Raw genomic sequence first — 20791 nt, forward strand, 5'->3', positions numbered from 1 at the left:
CGAAGGCTCGCTTTCCTCGGTCGGCATGCAAGGTCGTGTGGTGGATAACTGTAACACTGACATCCGCTGGCCGCGCCTAGCGCGCGCCGGAGGCAACCGCCAGGCCGCTAGCTTCCGGAGCGCGCCAGTGGCGTCATCGTCCGCCGCGCCGCTTTCTACTTTTATTATTATTATTATTTTTTTTTTAGCGCCTGCTCCGTTGCGCACGCGCGAGGCGCTAAGGAACACATCGCACGCGGGTGCCAGTCCCGCGGCGCCTGCGGATGGGTTCACGCGGGGTTCAGAGGGCAGCATCGCCGTCCGAGTCGACGGAGGGGGCAGCGCAGCTCACGATGTCTCCATATGGTGCCGGCTCCTCGAGTTAGGTAAGCGCTCTGCGGGCAAGCCGACCTCTCTGTCGTGCGGCGAAGCGCGGCGCTGCCTGCTTTTTTTCGGTTACGTAACGTCGGCGGACCGCGGGCCACTTCGGGTTGAAGGACCTCTGTGTGTCCGTCGAGTCCCTCTCTTTCGTGGCCTGTCAGACGCGTTCGAGGAAAGAAGACAAAAGCAACGAAAGGCGGGTTTATCGCCGGTGTCGGTCGAATTTTTTTTTTCCCGTCCCGCGCGCAAACCCAGACGCCGGATTAAGCGATCAACTTTAGTAGATTGGGGCTAGCAGACGATCGCCGAGCTGATGGACGCTGATTTCGGCAACAGATGTTACGCTATTAGCCGAACGCAGAGGCAAGAGAGATGTGCACATACATACCAAGTGCTTCGGCAATCCTTTCTAAAACTGTTACCCACATTTATGTCCGATAATTTGTTTTCTCTCTCAAGTGACAACTCTCCGCGGTCTCAGTCGGCACCTACACCTTAAACAGTTCCGCTCCGATCTCTTCGGTGCAACGGAGGCCATGTGAAATTCTCGATTTTTTGTTTGTTTAAATAAACAGATTCGTTCAGTTGGACAGCTTTTAAGAGTTTCAGTGCTAACACGTAACTGTTTACGTAGTACTTGAGGCACCGTTAAGCGGGTGCCTGTCTCTTCCCGTGAACGCATTGTGGAGTGGCTTTACGGCGCCGTAAGTTTACTTTCCTCGGCGAATTACGAGCGCTGAGGAGAAGACCACGCTGCAGGAGAGGAAGGGGGCGCTGCATGGCTGAGGGAGAGACGGCTCAATCAGATGACCACAAGCTGCGTCTACAGAGATGGCCATTGTACTGCGGAGAGTTCCACTCGAGCGCGCGTAAAAGGTCGTTTGTTTCGCTGAGTGCGCTTGTATACGTCGCGGACCACGGGAGCAATTACTTACACTCGGAGAAAAAAAAAAAAAAAAGAAAGAAAGAAAGGGAGAAGCGGGCAATTCCTCAGCAAAGCGCAGGGCTTTCTTTCTATCAATCGCATTAGGAGCGTGTCTTTCATTTCTTAAGTTCATTTTTCTGCTCTTGTTTCCGAAGGATACTCGAGTTCGTGTAAGCTTTGTTACTTATTTAAAGCCGCTTTTATAAGAGTACAGTACAGTGTAGGTGCTGGTTAACCAGTGCTAAATTACTGGTTAACCACTCAACAAATGTGCGCAAATATGTCGACCATCACCGAAAATGCATGCAGCTCAGGACGATAAGTTAAATGATTTAGTGAGCGGAATATATGACGCTGCGGATAATTAGAATGCTGCAATAACACGCGGAAATTAATTAAGTTTCAAGGAATAAAAGATAGAATCAGGTTTTAATAAGGAGCGACGTATGCTTAAAGTATACACGATATTGTTTGATAAAACAGTTAAACGCCAGCTGACACTCTCTTGAAATTCGTTATGTTTAATGTATAGCGATGGCGGTGAGCGAAGTGAAGCAATCACAGCGAGATTCAAGTTTTACTGTTTAAGAGAAAGTAGATGTCGCGGTTACCTCAAATAAGCGATACTGCTAAATAAATCAAAACATACTGCGCGTTACACAGGCGTGCTTTCAAGGTTAGGTGACGTTTAAGCGTAAACACGAGACATCGGACAATACATCAACGAACGGTTGCTGCGGCAGTCCGCTTGGTGCGGAATTCGTATGCAAGTTCACCGCCCACCTGTGGCGCAGTGTGTTGTTCTACGCCTTTCTTGCAGACTGCGGGTAATTTGAGACGCAGTTTTCACGGGTAGTTTGTGAAAGAAAGAAAGCTAGCGTTCTCTACCCAGTTTTACATTGGTTCCTTCATTTAGTGGGTCACTTGGTTGATTCACTTTACACGGGTCAACGTGTTGATTGGTCGATTCAGTGTATATTTTGACATAGCGTACTTCGGGAATACGTAACACAATAAAGCAACAAGAGCAGCAAAAGGACGCCTGGACCATGGTGACCAACGTCTCTGAGCCCCCCCCCCCCTCCCCGCCCTCTCCGCACCTTCTTGTTTTATCAAAATCGATTTATTGCAGTTTGAGCCGAAAAATCAATTCAAGAACGACATAGACCCGCTTCCTTTTTATCAGCCAAGCTGTCTCAGGAAGGCAGAGGGTGTCAACTTCCGTTTATATATATTTCTTTGCGAAATTAGGAATATTCTAGGGTGACTCCTTGTGATATGTGAAAGCTTATAGTGATTCTTCGCCAAAGCAGATTTGTGAACTATAATGTACTGATATGTACATTAACAACGTAGGCTGACGTAGTGGTTATGGCAGCCATCGTATCGATTAAAATGTCTTGGAACGTTTGATGTCCCGGATATTAAATGAAATGAAATCAAATTTATTGAACACCACAGGGATGACGAGGGGCTCCGACAAAAAGCCCATACGCAAAGGCTTGACGCCGCGCCCCCTACAGAGAGTTAGGCTTTACAGACGGTGGAGCAATATATGCCACATGTTTGTATAAAAATATGTAGACGACAGCTGTGATATTACTTCGACAATACGCGACAATTATATATCTAGAAATACACTCAGCGCACAGAAAAATAGCTATGTAGCAAAATGAGACACATGCAAACAGTCATCATCGTGCTTTTATTTTTCTAAAAGTTGCGTACTGGTAATTTTGACCACCATATATTTAGTACGAGGATTTCACACGAACCATTCGCTGCCGCTGCGGACCTTGCATTTATGTCTCAAATTTGGCAACGCTGGAATGAATTTTGTGTCTTCTTAGCAGTATGGTGCCCCAACCTAAGAAGCAGCTATTAGTAACCGAGGAAAATAAAGCCCATATAGGTATTGTTGCGGAACGACTGGATGGAGCTGCAGTGGTGGTCGGGACGATGAAGGACAACATTCTTGCGCGAACTGTCCGCCATCTATTTTGCCTGCGAACTTGCAAATAACCTGTAAATAGCCTCGAACACATTTCTCTTTACCTTCCACCTCCGTCACCCATGCTGCTGGTAGTGCGTCATCCCGCTGACGCGGATAGACAGTATAAGTCAAACCCGGATATATCGACCCCACATATAACGAATTATTGTGCATAACGAGCAGCAGTAAAATCCCCTCGAAAATTGTTGTATAAAATTTTAATTTTATATATCGAATTACCTATATACCGAACTTTTTTGTGATCACCTTCAGATTCGATATATCCGGGTTCGACGGGATACAATGCACGATCGTTCTCAGTGTCCCCATGCAAAAAGCTGCAATCGAGACTTCAAAAAACGGACACAGTAACATACTGTACCTCAACCATGCATCGTGCTCTTCGCTAGGCTTTTCTTTCTACGTTCAATCGTTCTTTTTTTTCATTCTTTCTTTTTTAATCAGCTTTCCGAGCTCTTCCGAGCTAAACCCGGGAGCGCTCTCCATCCCGGAAAGCGAGGCAATTCTCATCACGTCTCGTACCTCGGGCGATCGCAATTATTCCTCGCGCGAGTCGGTGCGCGCTCGCATTCAGATGGGCCCTCATCCTTTTGTACGTGGCAGCGTATGTATACATAGCATGCAGTGGACCGCGACTGCCGCTGAATACATTCGAGGTTCGTTCGCTGTCAGGGAGCAATTTATGTGTATCTCGCTTACCGCTGCCGAACTCCGCTCCACTTTACGAAGACGATCCGTCTACGCAAAGTCTCTTCCCTTTCGACGTGAGCAAACGTGCGACGTTGTTTCGAGACATGCAGTTGACGGCGAGCTCGTTTGCGAGACGCGTTGCGAGGCCGGTGACGCCTGCAGTCGTGACTCGTTAGGGCGTCATCGTTCGTGAATGTGTTATAGCATAATCCATACGGGACACGGACGGCGGAACGGGACTTTTTCACACACACAGCGCTTAACTTCGGATACCGGTCTTATTTCCGGCAACGGAGTCATAATATAGGCCTTACATCACGAGTGTTACAGCATAAGGGAAACAGGGAGGGGGGTCGTAGTGGCTCTGAAGTGAAGCGTTGTGATACCGGGTATTGTGATGCTGACGACGTGAACAGCGGCCGCGCAGTTCGGTGCAGTGTCCTTTTCTCTTTTTTTCTGCCAGAATGTCTAAAAACTACAGCGACGTAATAAAGAACAATGTAAAAAAAGATCACCCGCCATTACACTATTGCGAAAATGGATTACCGGCGAAGCAGTTTAGCACACGACATAGAGGTGACACAGAATTTAGATCAAATGTATGGTTCATATTTAGGAAAATAACAGCGTTGCGCAGACAACGATACAAAGAACAGCGCCAGTGTCGTGTTCTTCTTTGTGTCCTTGTCTACCCAGCGCTGTTATTTCCCTAACATGAATTCCCACCAACTCGCCCAAGTTTCTCTTCTAGTACAGTTCAAAGGTATGAGCAAATTTTATTTCTTTTGAGCGGCGACGGCGGTCATCCCGAAGAAAGACACACGCACACACACTTTTATTTTGATCAGTGGTCTTGATCGGCGGCATACATTCGCGTGGAAGATTACCGTCACCTCGGGGAGCCGGAAGAAACTAGACATGCGCGACGGGACCGCCACGCCGGGAGAGCGGAAGGAAATTAGGCACACAAGCGCTTGGAACGACGACAAAGGGAGGGCGGTGCGAGCGTACACATAGCCGACGCGGGTCGCACAGCGGCAAATCTTTCAAAAACCCTTGTTATCTATCTGAGAGTCTACTGACATTGAAAATGGGGCCTAATTACAACTAAGCTACTGGAAATGCATTTCCAAGTGATGAGACGTATAAGCTTTTGCATAGAATGAAGCGATATTGCATCGAATTCAGGAGCTGCGTTTTTGCAAACGCAGGTCTGTTGACGGACACAAAAAATGCATATCACCCTATCCATGGACAGCTTCACTGTAAAAAAAAAAAAAAAAGCGTACACCTGTCACACTGCAGATTGACTAATGTGAGAATAGTGCTTGCCTGACCTCGTTGGTTGCACATAGCACGAATGATTCACAGCAGAGAGCACAGACAAGGATAGAAAGGAAGCCGACACACCGCTGGACTAGCAACTGAGCCAATTGCTAGACCAACGGTGTGCCGTATTCCCGTCTGTCCTTGTCATTGCTTCCTTCTGGGGAAATCATTCTTGCTACATGACTGACGCGACCGCTCCTGCCGCTCACCTGCATGCTCAAAGTGTGACTTCTACTCGTGTCAAGTCTCCCATCTGTTTCAGTAGCACAATCACAATAACTTTTGCCATAGAGATGCTTTTGCTTTTCAGAGCTCCTTCTACCGTGACCAAGCCCATTCCTGACTGACGGTCCATTTCTTGTCAGATCGGGGTCATGTCGAGTTCGGTCGCTTCAGTGTGGTTTATTGGAGATCGTCCTTGAAGGGGGAATTAAATAGTATTACTAAATGAGTTTAAAAACCAGAATTCATTCTGTCAAGAGCCCCTTTTCATTCATATGCCGTAAAGAGAAAAAAATATTATAGAACAAAACCTATAGGCCAAACACCCCTTTTCTGAATTTCCCGCTGTGAAGCTTAATACCAGTGCGTTTACAAGAACCCGATAGAGTCGGGTTGTCGCGCTGGAATCTGGTCTCCGGTGTTAGTCAGTCGGGCCAAGCGAGCGTCGAGGTGAGTTCGGTCGACTTGCCTGCAAGTAGTGGGTCGACTCGCCCAACCGGCTTGGCAAGAGTCGAGCGCAGTCGCATCAGGCTTGGTCATCTCGATTTCTGACTCGAGGCGGTCACGTCGAGTTGGGGTAAACGAAGCCGACTCTAACGTCACGGATTTCAAAGCATTTCCTCCTATTCAGACCGTTTTGTCGCAGAAAAATTCACAGACGATTACGATACTTCGTAATGGGAAATTTGAGCGCAGCTGTATAAGTGTTTTCGCTTCCCGATATATTGGTTGGCGCGGACAATCTGTCTCACGCGGCACTTTGCAAACAGAGCGAAGTGTGGCGCGACTGCCTCGACAATCCGGAGATCGCGAGAGCCAGCGTGTGAGTGACGCGTGGGCGAGATTCACCGCAGCCGCCGCCGACAGACTTCCCAGACGATGCGCGCTACTCTGGCGCCATCTCGTAGCCATCGTCGCCGCACCACGCTTTTCTTCTCACGCTTTCTCCACACCCTCCTCCGCTTTCCGCCTCATGGTTTCGTTGTACTCTCCTCTCCGCTTTCCTCCTCTAGTATTTCATCCCCCGCTCGCCGCAGGAACGGGCGCCTAACGGTTGCGCTCTAAATAATTCTCGAATCCTGCCGTGTAGTCCTTCTTTACCGATAAGCAATTGACTACAGACCTGAGCAGACGTCAAAATCCGTGGCGTCATGGCGACCTTGTGCGGGAAGTTCAGGTCGGCGTCGCGGCCCGCCTTTCTTCTTCTTTCTGGGGTTTTACGTGTCAAAACCAGTTCTGATTATGAGGCACGCCGTAGTGGAGGGCTCCGGATCTATTTTGCCACCTGGGCTTCTTTAACGTGCACTACAACGCAACATTTATGCGTCTGTTATGGCTTACCAAATATTATCTCATGCATTGTAGGAGTGGCAGTTTTGCTATGGTATAAAACATATTTAACTAATACAGCTTAGCTTAATATTGTTTAACCATTTAACAACTATTCTCTTCACGAACCTGAGGTTCCGCGAAGTACGCAAGAAACAGCTTGGAACGCAGCTGCTCTCCGCGATAAAATCGGCGACCAGCAATGTGTTCCATTCCCTCACAGTCTATAGGCACGCAGCCTGTTCAAAACTTGAATTATTCGTTTAGGATGCTCCCTTGCGCCATTTATTTATAGGTCTACGATAGCGCCTGACTTGAAAATGTATACACGCGGCTTCAGCGTCAAAACAGCTGTTCGTCATCGATTTAAACCTCGCACGAGAGAGTATACGCGGTGGCTGCAGTCGTCGTCTTCGACGACGTGCTTCAATTCAGAGCAGTTCATTCACGCTCTCGCATGCGCCTATATTATTCCTAGCTCTTAGTCTTATAACGATTGCGCACATTTCTTAATGTCTCTATGCTCAGGGAGCACTCTTTGCTGATACGCTGAGCACTAAAAAAAAAGATATTTCAAATCCAAAATGTTTCATTGCGAAGTCTTAAAGAAGAAGAAAGAAATATCGGATGATCCCTCGAATATCTGAAAATTGGTGATAAGTTTTCTTTGATGTTTGCCGAAATGTCTTCTCTCTTCTGACTTCTATGCAGCTCAAGCTCCTCGCTCAATGCACGCTATGATCTCATTTTGTTAATTCACTTAACTTTTCTCCGCACTCGGATGCTTCTGCTGACAAGTCCTTATTCACTTTCTCAGTAGCTGGACAAGTAAAGAATCAAAGTCACGTCGACGAGTAAAGAGTCAAAGAAAGCTTCGCTTTGAAAAAGTTGTTTGAAGAATGCGGTCGGAATCCACCAGACCTAACCGTCTGCGTGTAAGTAGCGACGTTTCAGGGGATGCCCAGTGAATTCACAACAAAACCTCGTGTCCTTCTGCTTCCAATGAGTTGGGAAGTGTAGTGTCTCGACGTAATTTGATGTGACAGTTTAGACCACTTATCAAGGCTTTAACGAAGACAAACATAAGAACTTTTGCTCGAATCACTTGCTCGTTTGACTCCAAATTCTTCACAGAATGGGCATCTGGCGGTGTATGTTTTGACTGATATCGATGACATCTGTTCTGTTTGACCGATATCGAATCACGATGGCGATACTATATGTCACGCTTTCTCCAATGTCATTCAAAATAAAACGCTCTTCGACCGACAGAACGGCGCAGATCTTTCCAGAGCAGTGGTGAATGAATCTCATCATTTGAAGGCGGGACGCGAGCCTCGAGAGATCGGAAATATGGCGAGATTTTTGCAAATGCCGCGCATAAGCAGAAACTGGCGATAAGGAGGTTGCCACACCACAACGCCGGCCGGTACGGAACACGTAGTCGAACCTGCATAGTGAAAACGAATAGGCCTATACGATGAAAAGAGTGCGATATATCAGGTAATTCAATATACCCAAACTCGACTATAACGAATTTGAATGAAATTTTTTATGTGTTCGTTATACCCGGATTTGCTATATCCAGTGGAGAAAAGGAACAAGGAAGGAATATTGAAAACAGAACTATATGTGCTCGTAGTAGGCACTAATTGTTTGCTTGAGCCTTGAACTGCTTCTCAACGTCACTGAGAATCGCGTAAATCGTTATATCCTGGTTCGTTACATTCGGGTTCGAATGTATAAGCGGCTTCTTGTCCGGTCCGCAACAGCCAGATCCTCGCAGCTGCGTGAACCAGCGCTCATATCTAGACCATGTTCAAAGAGAGTGTGCGGCACGCCGAAGCGGAAGAGGAAACTATATCAGCGGAAGTGAAGACACTGCACGGACGCTTCCGACGACATTAGACGAGTCGGGAGAGCCGAGAGAGTGATGCAAATGCGTTTGAAAAGAGGCCTTAATGTAGAGAACTGCGACTCACCAGTTGTTTTTTTTTTTTTTGAGACGTTTCACATCAAGGCTTGTCCATAAAACAAGACCCGTACGTTAACATTTATACGCATGTGTATTTACACGCGTGAAACACATCTGTTACTCTCTCAAGACCTGTATGGTTTGTACGGATTCAATGAAACGACCAAGGGGGACCTAGATGGCTCGGATGCAACGATGAAGGAGGAAGGAGAAGTAGCGATAGATAGATAGACAGATAGATAGATAGATAGATAGATAGATAGATAGATAGATAGATAGATAGATAGATAGATAGATAGATAGATAGATAGATAGATAGATATTTTAGTAACACCTTCTGTACATATATTTATTACACTGTAAGTAAGTGATTAGCGCAAGAGGCATAGGAAATAATAATACAAGGTATACGTGATAAGCAGTACGGCCAATCAGTTCCGCGGAAGCCCGCAAGGTGGAGGAAGGATGACAATTCTTCCTTTCATGATAAGACATACGAGGATGAAAGTCGAGACACTTTGAGGCAGCGGGCGGTATACACCTATATACGTGCACGCTTTGGGAAAGTGTGACGCAAGCTTCGGGACACTCAGGCGGCAGGACCGCCTCTTCCCTCATCGATTGCCCGACCAAACACTCGGGCTAAACTTGTTCTCACCGAACAGTGCACACGTTAAGGCAGCACCACTGAGGTTCGCGCCAAAACAAGGCAAAAAACTGGAGACCCGCCACATTTATTGCTTAGGCTCGGCACGCCCGACAGTGCGGTGCCGAAGGCATTGCATGCCCGAGACGCGGAAGACACGTATTGCATCAAGGCCGTCGAACGAAATCCGCTTCGTGTGCGACGCGTGCAGCCTTCAGAATCGTGTTACTCGCGAAATCTCGAGCATGCGATTATTCTCTCTTGTAGTCGATCGATTTATTGGCACATTACTCAATCTTATCGCTCGACTACTCGTTGCTGTACAGCAAAAAGTGAGTGAATGGGTTAGTGAGTGAGTGAGTGAGTGAGTGAGTGAGTGAGTGAGTGAGTGAGTGAGTGAGTGAGTGAGTGAGTGAGTGAGTGAGTGAGTGAGTGAGTGAGTGAGTGAGTGAGTGAGTGAGTGAGTGAGTGAGTGAGTGAGTGAGTGAGTGAGTGAGTGCTGGTCACTCAGCTATTTTAAAGACAGGAGAGGGCTGAAGAAGTTGAATTTTCCAGTCTCACGACGGCCGCCTTTCGATGGGGGCGAAATGCGAAAACACCCGTGCACTTAGATTTAGGCGGGCGTTAAAGAAACCCAGGTGGTCTAAATTATTCCGGAATCCCCCGCTACAGCGTGCCTCATAATCAGATCGTGGTTTTGGCACGTAAAACCCCATAATTTAATTTGAATTTTGAATTTCCCAGTCTATATTCGGCCTATATACACCGTAAAAATGAAAAGCGCAGTCATTCTTTACGTGTGACAGTCGTTATCGTAGACTTCTGTGGTCGTCCGTACTCTGTAAGCAGGTGCAGAGCCAGAATTAAGCTTGAATGAGACCGCGTATATTGTTGTATCAGGACGGAGATGGTGTTTATTAACAAGGTGAAACCTATTTCGCGTTCACTGCACGGCGAAGGCATCTCATACCGATCTCCAAGTATTCTTGCGTTGGCCAACTCTGCCCTATGAAATTTCGTAATTCCATCTGTCGTTCTAAACTTCGTTTCCATTCCCTTGCCACACGTCCTGTTACTCGAACAGACAAGTAGCGATCTGCCCTATAGGCTTACCTGAAAAACTTCACTTAGATGCATAATAGCTCAATAAAGCTGTGATGTGTGTCAGCGCCATGGACGTCTCCCTGAGCCTGAACGATAAGGAATTTCGATTTCTAGTTGAAAGTGAATTGACTTCCACAAGGTCTTTACGGGTTCACTGCAGCGGGGCTTTGGCTCTTTTATTGCTCGCATGTGCGCTTCGCGTCACCTTCCATATTTCCCTTTTGCTCCCGCACCTTATATAGCGCAACTCTAGCCCTACTCGCTATCTTTGAGCCTTTTACTTTCCCAACGCTCACTTAATCGGTCTCTGCCTTCCCTTGTCTGGGCCCACCTTGTGTACTCGTCCCGTTTTCTGACAGATTATATTGCTGACTCGCTCGTTTGGGCGTCGCTGCGTTGTCGCTGTGTTTGTGTCGTTTGCCAGGCATATATAGCTGTATGTACGCGCTGCTTCATTGACATTTTTCCATATTTCTTACCCTCTTTTTCTTTTGTCGTCTGTTCACTTTTGTTCGCCCTCTTTATCTTTGTATATTGTGTTGCGCACGGAATGAGTCATCGTTTGAAAGTCCAGCGTTGTCACGTTCGCTTGTTGTCTTCTGCTGATTTTATTTGTGTGATGTGCAGATTATTGCGTGACATCTTACGTGCAGTGGTGCATAACGGTCTGTATAATCACTTGCGGGACAAAGTGACGCTGAATACGCTTTGCGCAGTTGTAAATAAACAAGGGAAGAACCGTAATAAAAGTAAACCGCGGGTTTAAAAGAGTGTCAGGGCTTCTAAATTAACGTCTGTTCGCCACATGTTCTTCCATGCGCTCGAAGCGTATATACGTCAATTTCGACCTAATACGATACCATTGCATAAACATTTCTGGAAGACACTTCGTCACCTGTGCAGCTGCACCGACTTTATCTAAATATCATAATTTGCGCACAGCCGCGAAACGCCAAGCGTTGTTGTGCTTTATTCGTGGATCGAGTCGGTACGTATACCAACGCCGGGAATTAATGTACCCCGCGTTTTACAAAGAAAGGGGACGAAGTCATCGACGATGCCGCATCAGGAGATGAGAGTAAGCATGAAGTATTTCTTACTATACGCATTACGCACCTCCCACGTACGTTGAAGGTGCTCATCGCCGTCTTATATTCTTTGACGGAATTTCAATGGGAAATACTTAACCGCAGTCATCTAGAGCTCCGTCTTATATTTTATCGTCTAGCAGGACCGATAATTGGCCCGTCCTTTCGCGATAATCATCAACAAATCTTCCGCTCCTGTGCTCACTGACAAACTAACCATCGTTTATCACTTTCTTTTTGACACTGCGTCCGCATGAAGTCGGGACAATCTTCACCGCTTTCACTGCTAAAGCCTCTTCGTTCACTTTCACAAGGAGCTCCCAAATTTCGAAATTCTCGATATGACGCAATGTACGACTTATAGCACCACCTGTCGGACGAATTGTTGATGAACTTAATTATAGTTCAGTGAGGCGGCAGAACAGGATCTACATTGAAGAGGATATAGAAAACAGGGCAAGTTGGTTTTGGTTCATGGCTAATGATGGAAGAGATGATGAAGGCGCGCGACACAGCGAAATCGCTGACTGTATAAAAACCTGTTGTCCTCGCTTGTGTTGTGTCAGTCGCCTTCGTCATTTACCGCGCTTAGTCACGAAACAGTAACAGCAGACCCGTATCGTGATCGAACCAGCAACGCCATGTTCGCCGTATCACAAAAGTTAGACGAGCGAGAGCTCGGAGCTGCTCGGACACTGGTCACGTTCGCAGGTGAGTTGTTTGCGCGGTCAAGTTCACATCTGCAGTTCTGCTAGATTTTGTGACTACGCGTGCTTTGAAAACTACAAACGTGGAGGAATTTCTGAACACTTCGGAGATGCTCTGTAAAGGAAATCAACGCCAAACGACTAAGCTATCATCGAGCCACTTCTTCAATAAAAGTCGTGCAATAATTTGTTTGTAAATTGTTGCTTTCTGTGGAAACTGTGTCGATTGTCATTCCAGGGTTAAAACCTCGCGTGTCCTCGGACGAGAACTTGGGGTCAAAAAAAAGAAGAAGAAGAAAAAAAAAACAGTATCTACGCAACGGTAATGCGCGGCCAGGCGTAATTAATTAATTACGCCTCGCCCGGTCCTGTCGAGAATTCGATCCAGCGGTGTCGTGCTGAGCCGCGCAACATGGTAACGGTTTGTAGAACATGAAATGCCAGCGGAACTTGAAAACGGGTTTGATTAAAACTCTTCGGTATATAGCGAGCGCGTTGCCGCTCATCTTGTGACCTCCTCAGGGCCGGGAGTCCTTGTCCCGCAAAGCTCAAGGGTTATAAAACAGCGCAGCAATGCTTTCCAAGCAGCACCTGTTGCGGCGCGCATTCTCGAGAGTGCTGCTCGGCGGCGCTTTCTTCTACTTCTTCGTATATATATATATATAACCTCAAACCCCCCGGCGCGTGTGTTCGTGATGAAAAGCCCTTGTTTTGTGTCGTCGGCGCGTTTCGCGCGCTGTCTCTACGCCGCGGCAGGCAGCAGGCAGCAGTGGCGACCGAAGCGGCTCTCGCAGCAGGCACGCTTCCGGCTTTCCCTTCAGCTGTGCGCGCCGCAGGTCGCCACGCGTCAGGGTCGCGCGTCACCGCGCCCTCATCGAGAGCGAAACGCGTGCCTGTTTGGCTCGACGAAGCGATGGGGAGAGAGAGAGAGAGAGAGAGAGAGGGAAAAGGCGACCTCCAAGGCTGCCTACACGCCTTGGGCTCTCTCCTGGCGGCTGTAAAATTAGAAGCGTAGTGATGGCGATTGATCGACACATAAGGGCCGTATTACCGCGTTAGCGTTAAGGGCCCCGTGTCGCAGAAAATCCGGCGTCGGTGTCGGTGTGGGCGCGCCGGCGTCGTTGGCGGAAATGATCATGCCGAACCACATCATCCCGAACCAGCCCGACCGGGCAGGCCCTTCGCGTGGCGCAAGCTAGGCGTTAGTGAACAAAAATTGAATTTCTCAAAGTAAAATCCGTGACAAAAATCGTAAAGTACGACTTAACCACAACCTACAGACGTGACAGCGTCGGATTTGTAATTTAAATATACAAGAAAAAAGCCTGATAAGCAGCCGGGGATCTTTGAATGCTATCGCGTCTCTTAAAGGCGAAGCTTAAGCGCCCTCCAAATTTTTAGCGCGATAGCCCCCGTGTCGCAGAAAATCCGGCGTGGCGTCGGCATTGGCGCACGCGGCCGAGAAAGTCATCCCCAACCACGTTTAGGTATGCCACACCATTCTATCATTAATGTTGCTCATACCTTGTCTTGCATTCTTGGCAAACCTATTCCTCGGAATTTTGAGAATGACAATCCACAAACAAATGTCATGAAACAGAACACCCACAGCGCACGCCTTTTATGTTAAATCTTCTCAGACTGAGTATTAAAAGTGCGAAACAAATACGGAAACCTAAAAATGATGCAATTTCTTTGGCGCGGTTGTGCACTATCTCCGGGATCGGCCCACGCAAGAGGCCGCGTTTCCACCAGAAAGCTCGCCTACGTGCATAGCGTTCGCCGCCAGTGTTTGCCAGTAACCATTACGGTTGCATAAGCTGCAGCCGTCGGGAACCATGAGTAGCAGTCAGGGATCTTTGAATGATATCGCGTTCCAGTCTTAAAAGCGAAGCTTACGCGTCTTCCCAATTTTTATATGTCAAATTGATTTTCGTCCAATTCCTGTTCATTTGATAACGTGGGCCTGGCTTCGAGCGAGCAAATGACCAATGGCAAAAATAATGCGAATGAATGCGAAATGAAGAGAGAGCGAACGCAAGAAGAAGAAAGGCAGGGAGGTCAACCAGACGAGCGCCCGGTTTGCTACCCTACACAGGGGGAAGGGAAAGGGCGAATAGAAAGAGGAAAGCGGGAGAGAGTGAACACCGTGTGCGCACGCAGCAAAGCGCTTTGAAATCAGCCAAGTCCAAGCAAGTGACCCGCCGATACATCGGGGTGCCGTCATTCTGCTGTCTGAAGCTAATGAAATAATCCTTATGAAATGGGTCTTGGGGCCCTAATTCAGAAAGCTTTTCGTTCGTCGGCTTGTCATTGGCCGGCCGCATCCGCTATAATAATATGTGCGGCATCACAAGTCGGCTATAGCATCGGCTCTTACCCGCCGCCGTGGTCATGACGTTCTGCCCCCCCATGGAGCCTGCCCTGAATCCGCCCCTGTCCATAGCTCACGTATATACAAGCCCTTCTTCCACATTTTAAATAAAAAACAATCGCTTATTACGTAATAATTAAAAAATCCGTCGCGATGTAAGATGAGCTTGGCACAATGATAGTTGCGAGCCTAGTTATAAATGAGGGTGGCTAGCGTCGGATGCGGTAGCAGTCTTTGCCAACGCTGTCATAATGAATGTTATGGGGGGGCCTCTCGTCCCGTAACACTTAACTCCTTCAGAATAAACCAAGAACAGAGAACCATACAAACACAGTGGGCCGTTCGCCTGCTTCACTGCCTCCAGTTCTTTCTGGTACTGTTCTTGCATCCAATATGCATAAATAACCGGGCCAGATTCCGTCGTTATTATAAGGACTTCATGTCCATGGTTTCTAAGCACGCTGAAGCGAATCTGTAACCGACGTGCACAACGGTGATCACTCGTTGGTTGTGATAATGCATTGTTGCCACATATGAGCGGGCGTGATTATAGAAGCAATATCGGAAAGGAGTGAGCGACCTACAAAGACGACGTAAATGAAACTCATAGAAAACAGTGACGCCGTGTAAAAATTGGAGATATCTGACAGAAGTTATTAGAAGGTGAATTGGTATCTTGTAGCACATCATGGTCTTCTTAAAACACAATGGACTACTTATTCATTTTGCAGCTCACAAACAAACCTGCAACTAGCTATAGATTGCCTAACTGGTCATATATATATATATATATATATATATATATATATATATATATATATATATATATATATATATATAACTAATTTATAAAATTGTCAATGCGGCTCTGATACGTACATGTAGTTATTATTGCGAAAAAACATCCAGCAAAGACGCGAAGGTTTATCAGTGAAGTTCTTGAGCTGCCTGCGAAGACATTTGGCTTATTAACATCTTCCCTTTTTTGTACCTCACATAAGAAAAGAAGTGCCGCAATTTCGCGTGCTGTTTTGCGCGCGTATATCAATGTGTTATGTGTTAAACAACAGTGTGTTTAATGTCATCGCTTTATCTGCAACCCACTGTCTCAGGCTGCTCCGAGGCGACAGCATAGACATGACCGCTAATTTTATCCTCTAAACTCTACTTCACGGGGAACTCCATTTCACCCGTATACTTTGCCTGTAATTTATTTGAAGCGGAAAGACCACCGCTTTGGCCACCAGGTGCTTGGCAACACTCTATACAGTGCACCATTCAGACGGAACATCTGCAAGCTGCACTCCGCATGACAGACCGCAGCCGTTTTAATGCGTGACGTCAGCAATGCAACGTTTCATTCCCCTCACAGCCGCAGCAACATCAGCGTCGTATAGTGGAGGGTCGACGCCCAGCCGTCTCGTATAATCGCAGTTGCTAATAACTGAGCGGTGTTTATGGCATTCCAAAGCTGAACATACACGCGCGTGATAGCTTCCACACGTGCATATTAGGTACCCAGGTCAATTTTGGTCAGCCGGGCAGCTTTAACGCGTGTAAATACTACCAAACAAGATCTCACCATTGATTCCGAAGTCTTCCTCTAATCCACCAGTGACTGGCATCGTACACGTTTCCCGACTGAAGCCATATAATTCGAACACTGACTAAACACACTAAAATGCACCGAGACGGTGCTTCCGCCGCTGGGAGTTAATTTTACGTAGTATAGTTCGTGCCGCTGCGGAAAGACGTTGTGAGGAGAAGAGGAAGGTGATGTGACACTGGCATTGATCAGTGGTATCGCTCTGCCCTGTGTATACAGCTACGCATTCTCACTATATATATATATATATATATATATATATATATATATATATATGATTCTCCGTAATAATATCAATATATAGGCGCGTCCCCCACTGGAATGCGACTGCCGAGGCTGGAATTGAACCCAACGATCTCGTACCGACGCCCAGCCGTCTCGTATGATCGCAGTTGCTAATAACTGAGCGGTGTTCATGGCATTACAAAGCTGAGCATATATACGCGCGTGATAGCTTCCACACGTGCATATTAGGTACCCAGATCAATTTTTATCAGCCGGGCAGCTTTAACGCGTGTAAATACTAACAAACGAGATCTCACCATCCACTCCGAAGTCTTCGTCTAATCCACCATGCAGGGACTGAAATATATATATGAGTCCCCGTAATAATATCAATATATAGTGTCCCCCACTAGAATGTGACTGCCGAGCCTGGAGTTGAACCCACCGATCGCATACCCGGCAGCAAAGCACGATAGAAAGATTGCACGCAATTAAGCAGTTTAGGTGCAAGCGAGAGTGAGCTTATCGTACGCAAAAGATAATACCGACGGAACGGCGCGGATGAGCAGAAACCTGAGGGCCCACTCACACTTGCGACTAGGCGAGGTCGCGCGACCAAGTCAGTCGCAAAGCGACCAGTCGCAAGTAGTCGCAAATGGTCGCTTTTCTCGAAAGGCGACCGTTTCGGGCTAGTCGCTCGCTGCTCGATTTTTCAGTTGCACGACCACAGCCGCAGAGCAGCCGAGCCAATCAAATACGAAGGAAGAGGACGTCCGTATGCGCTGACGCTTATTTTACGCGGCGATGATATTGCAAGCAGACGTTAACGTCATATCACGAGATATTTCGGTTTAGTGACTGGTCGGTCGCATTTGTCAGTGTGAACATCGTTCGTCTTGAGTAGCTTTCTGGTCGCCAGTCGCAATCGGTCACGGGACGTCGTCTAGTCGCAAGTGTGAATGGGCCTTCACTCAACTGGAGTCCTGGAGTATAAACGCAGAGCCGATAGCATCCGCCAACTTTGGGTCCACCGTTTCAAGCACTCCCACAAGTCTCAGAGCAACCAAATTGCATAATGTACTAGGGTATAGTCGCAGGTATACATTCACGGTTTATTTCTTACTTGCGAACCTAGAACAGGGGATGAGAAGAGACGTATTTTGTAAATGTCCACTTGAGTTTTCATTCTTCTTATCATTCATCGCGACGTCCCTGGCAAACACAATGGGCGAAAATAAATAAATAAATAAATAAATAAATAAATAAATAAATAAATAAATAAATAAATAAATAAATAAATAAGATTACTCCATCTCCCGCTAAAGGGAACCATGTGTGGATGCGAAGCAGCGGGAAGATGGTTAGCTTGAGCTGGAGATGGTTTCGCGACAGGGGCCCGAGCGCTCATCGCGGCGCTGTACAGGAGAGAGAATGAGGCGCGCGCGCTCCATCATTTTCATACCGCAGAACTACCGTGGCGCCCCCAGCGGATATGCAGCTGTCGCACCACCTGTCGAGCGCGCCGCTCCGGATTCCTAGAGTGGAGAAAGGGGGGAGCGTAGGAGAGGAGAGAGAGGGGGAGGGGTCGCGCATGTGCTGTGCGGGTGTGGGACGCGGGACGACAGAGCAGCCGGTAAGAAATGCTTCGCATTTAAATAAACTTCCCTTCCACTCTGTGAAGAAGGACGACCAGCGAAGCTGTTATGTGTTCTTCTAAAATGATGAGATTATATATATGTATGACTATATATATGCAATTAAAACATCAAGACAAAGACGCCCTAATCCACCTTAATTCTCCTTCATCCACCTTAATGCACCCTAATCCGCCTTAATAAACCCTAATCCTCCGTAATACGCCTTAACTTAATCCTCCTTCATCCACCTTAATAGACCTTAATCCACCTTAATCCACCCTACTCCTCCTTCAGCATCATCATCACACTATTTTTATGTCCACTGCAGGACGAATGCCTCTCCTTGCGATCTCCAATTACTCCTGTCGTGCGATAGCTGATTCCAATTTCCACCTGCAAATTTCCTGATGTCATCACCCCACCTAGTTTTCTGCCGTCCTCGACTGCGATTCCCTTCTCTTTGTATCCATTCTGTAACTCTAATTCACCGGTTATCAATCCTACGAACTGCATGGCCTGCGGAACTAAAAGCTTTAGGTCAGTGCTCCGAACGATCATCCGCGCTGAATGAAGGCCTTAGTTGCGTTACTAAGGTTCCTGCGGTCTACGGGCCTTCACGATAGACTTTAAGACGCCGCCCCCTACCACTCTACAGTGTACGCGGTTTGTTTGTGCTCGTCTCTCTTTCTCTCTGTCGCTCATTCCATTCTCTTTCTCTTTTTGTCCCCCTACTCTTTCCCCCCGTGCAGGGTAGCCAACCGGAACTACCTCTGGTTAACCTCCCTGCCTTTCTATGCATTCTTTCTCTCTCTCGGCTATCCCCGTTTGCTCTCTGATCCACACCGCTCTCTTCCGGTCCCTTAACGTTAGACCTAACATTTTTCGTTCCGTCGCTTGTGCAGTCCTTAAGTTGCTCCTGAGCTTCTTTGTTAGCCTCTAAGTTTCTGCCCCATATGTTAGCACTGGTAGGATGCAATGATTGTACACTTTTATTTTTAACGACAGTGGTAATTGCTCCCAGTCAGAATTTGGCAATGCTTAATTGCCGTATGCCCTCCAACCCATTTTTAATCATCATCATCATCATCATCATCATCATCATCATCATCATCATCATCATCAGCCTATATTTTATGTCCACTGCAGGACGAAGGCCTCTCCCTGCGATCTCCAATTACCCCTGTCTTGCGCTAGCGTATTCCAACTTGCGCCTGCAAATTTCCTAACTTCATCATCCCATCTGGTTTTCTGCCGACCTCGATTGCGCTTCCCTTCTCCTGGTATCCATTCTGTAACCCTAATGGTCCACCGGTTATCCATCCTACGCATTACATGGCCTGCCCAGCTCCATTTCTTCCGCTTAATGTCAACTAGAATATCGACTATCCCCGTTTGTTCTCTGATCCACACCGCTCTCTTCCTGTCTCTTAACGTTAGTCCTAATATTTTTCGTTCCATCGCTCTTTGTGCTGTCCTTAAATTGTTCTCAAGCTTCTTTGTTAACCTCCAAGTTTCTGCCCCATATGTTAGCACCGGTAGAATGCAATGATTGTACACTTTTCTTTTCAACGACAGTGGTAAGCTCCCAGTCAGGATTTGGTAATGCCTGCCGTATGCACTCCAACCCAATTTTATTCTTCTGTAAATTTCTTTCTCGTGATCAGGGTCCCCTGTGAGTAATTGACCTAGATAAACGTACTCCTTTACAGACTCTAGAGGCTGACTGGCGATCCTGAATTCTTGTTCTCTTTTCAGGCTGTTGAACATTATCTTTGTCTTCTGCACATTAATCTTCAACCCAACTCTTATACTTTCTCGGTTAAGGTCCTCAATCATTTGTTGTAATTCGTCCCCAGTGTTGCTGAACAGGACAATGGAATCTGCAAACCAAAGGTTGCTGAGATATTCGCCGTTGATCCTCACTCCTAAGCCTTCCCAGTCTAAAAGAGCTTGAATACTGCTTCTAAAGATGCAGTGAATAGCATTGGAGAGATTGTGTCTCCTTGCCTTGGCCCTTTCTTGATAGGTAACTTTCTACTTTTCTTGTGGAGAACCAAGGTAGCTGTGGAATCCTTGTAGATGTTTGCTAAGATATTCACGTATCCCTCCTGTACTCCTTGATTACGCAATTGATGCCTCTATGACTGCTGCTATCTCTACTGAATCAAATGCCTTTTCATAATCTATGAAAGCCATATAGAGAGGTTGATTGTACTCCTCAGATTTCTCGATTTTCTGATTGATGACATTGATGTGTCCATCTTAGGATATCCCTTCCTGAAGCCAGCCTGTTCTCTTTGTTGACTGAAGTCAAGTGTTGCCCTGATTCTATTGGCAATTATCTTGGTGAATATTTTATACAATACTGAAAGCAAGCTAATGGGCCTATAATTCTTTAATTCTTTAACGTCTCCCTTCTTATGGATTAGTATAATGTTGGCATTCTTCCAGCTCTCTGGTACACTTGAAGTCGTGAGGCATTGCGTATAAATGGCCGCAAGCTTTTCAAGCACGATATCTCCTCCATCTTTGATTAAATCGACTGTTATTCCATCTTCTC

The 20791-nt window shown here is 46.8% G+C and overlaps 1 protein-coding gene across 1 annotated transcript in view; it reads left to right on the plus strand.

Moving 5' to 3' along the window:
- Window positions 1–11517: 11517 nt before the first annotated feature.
- LOC119460978 (solute carrier family 12 member 8-like) overlaps window positions 11518–20791 on the plus strand; it is a 44700-nt gene continuing 35426 nt past the window's right edge. The window contains 1 exon segment of the mRNA XM_049672702.1: window positions 11518–11672. Coding sequence (XP_049528659.1) covers window positions 11652–11672 — 21 coding nt within the window. The 5' untranslated portion in view covers window positions 11518–11651.

The sequence above is a fragment of the Dermacentor silvarum genome, chromosome 8 (genome assembly GCF_013339745.2).
Source record: "Dermacentor silvarum isolate Dsil-2018 chromosome 8, BIME_Dsil_1.4, whole genome shotgun sequence".
NCBI lineage: Eukaryota > Metazoa > Arthropoda > Arachnida > Ixodida > Ixodidae > Dermacentor > Dermacentor silvarum.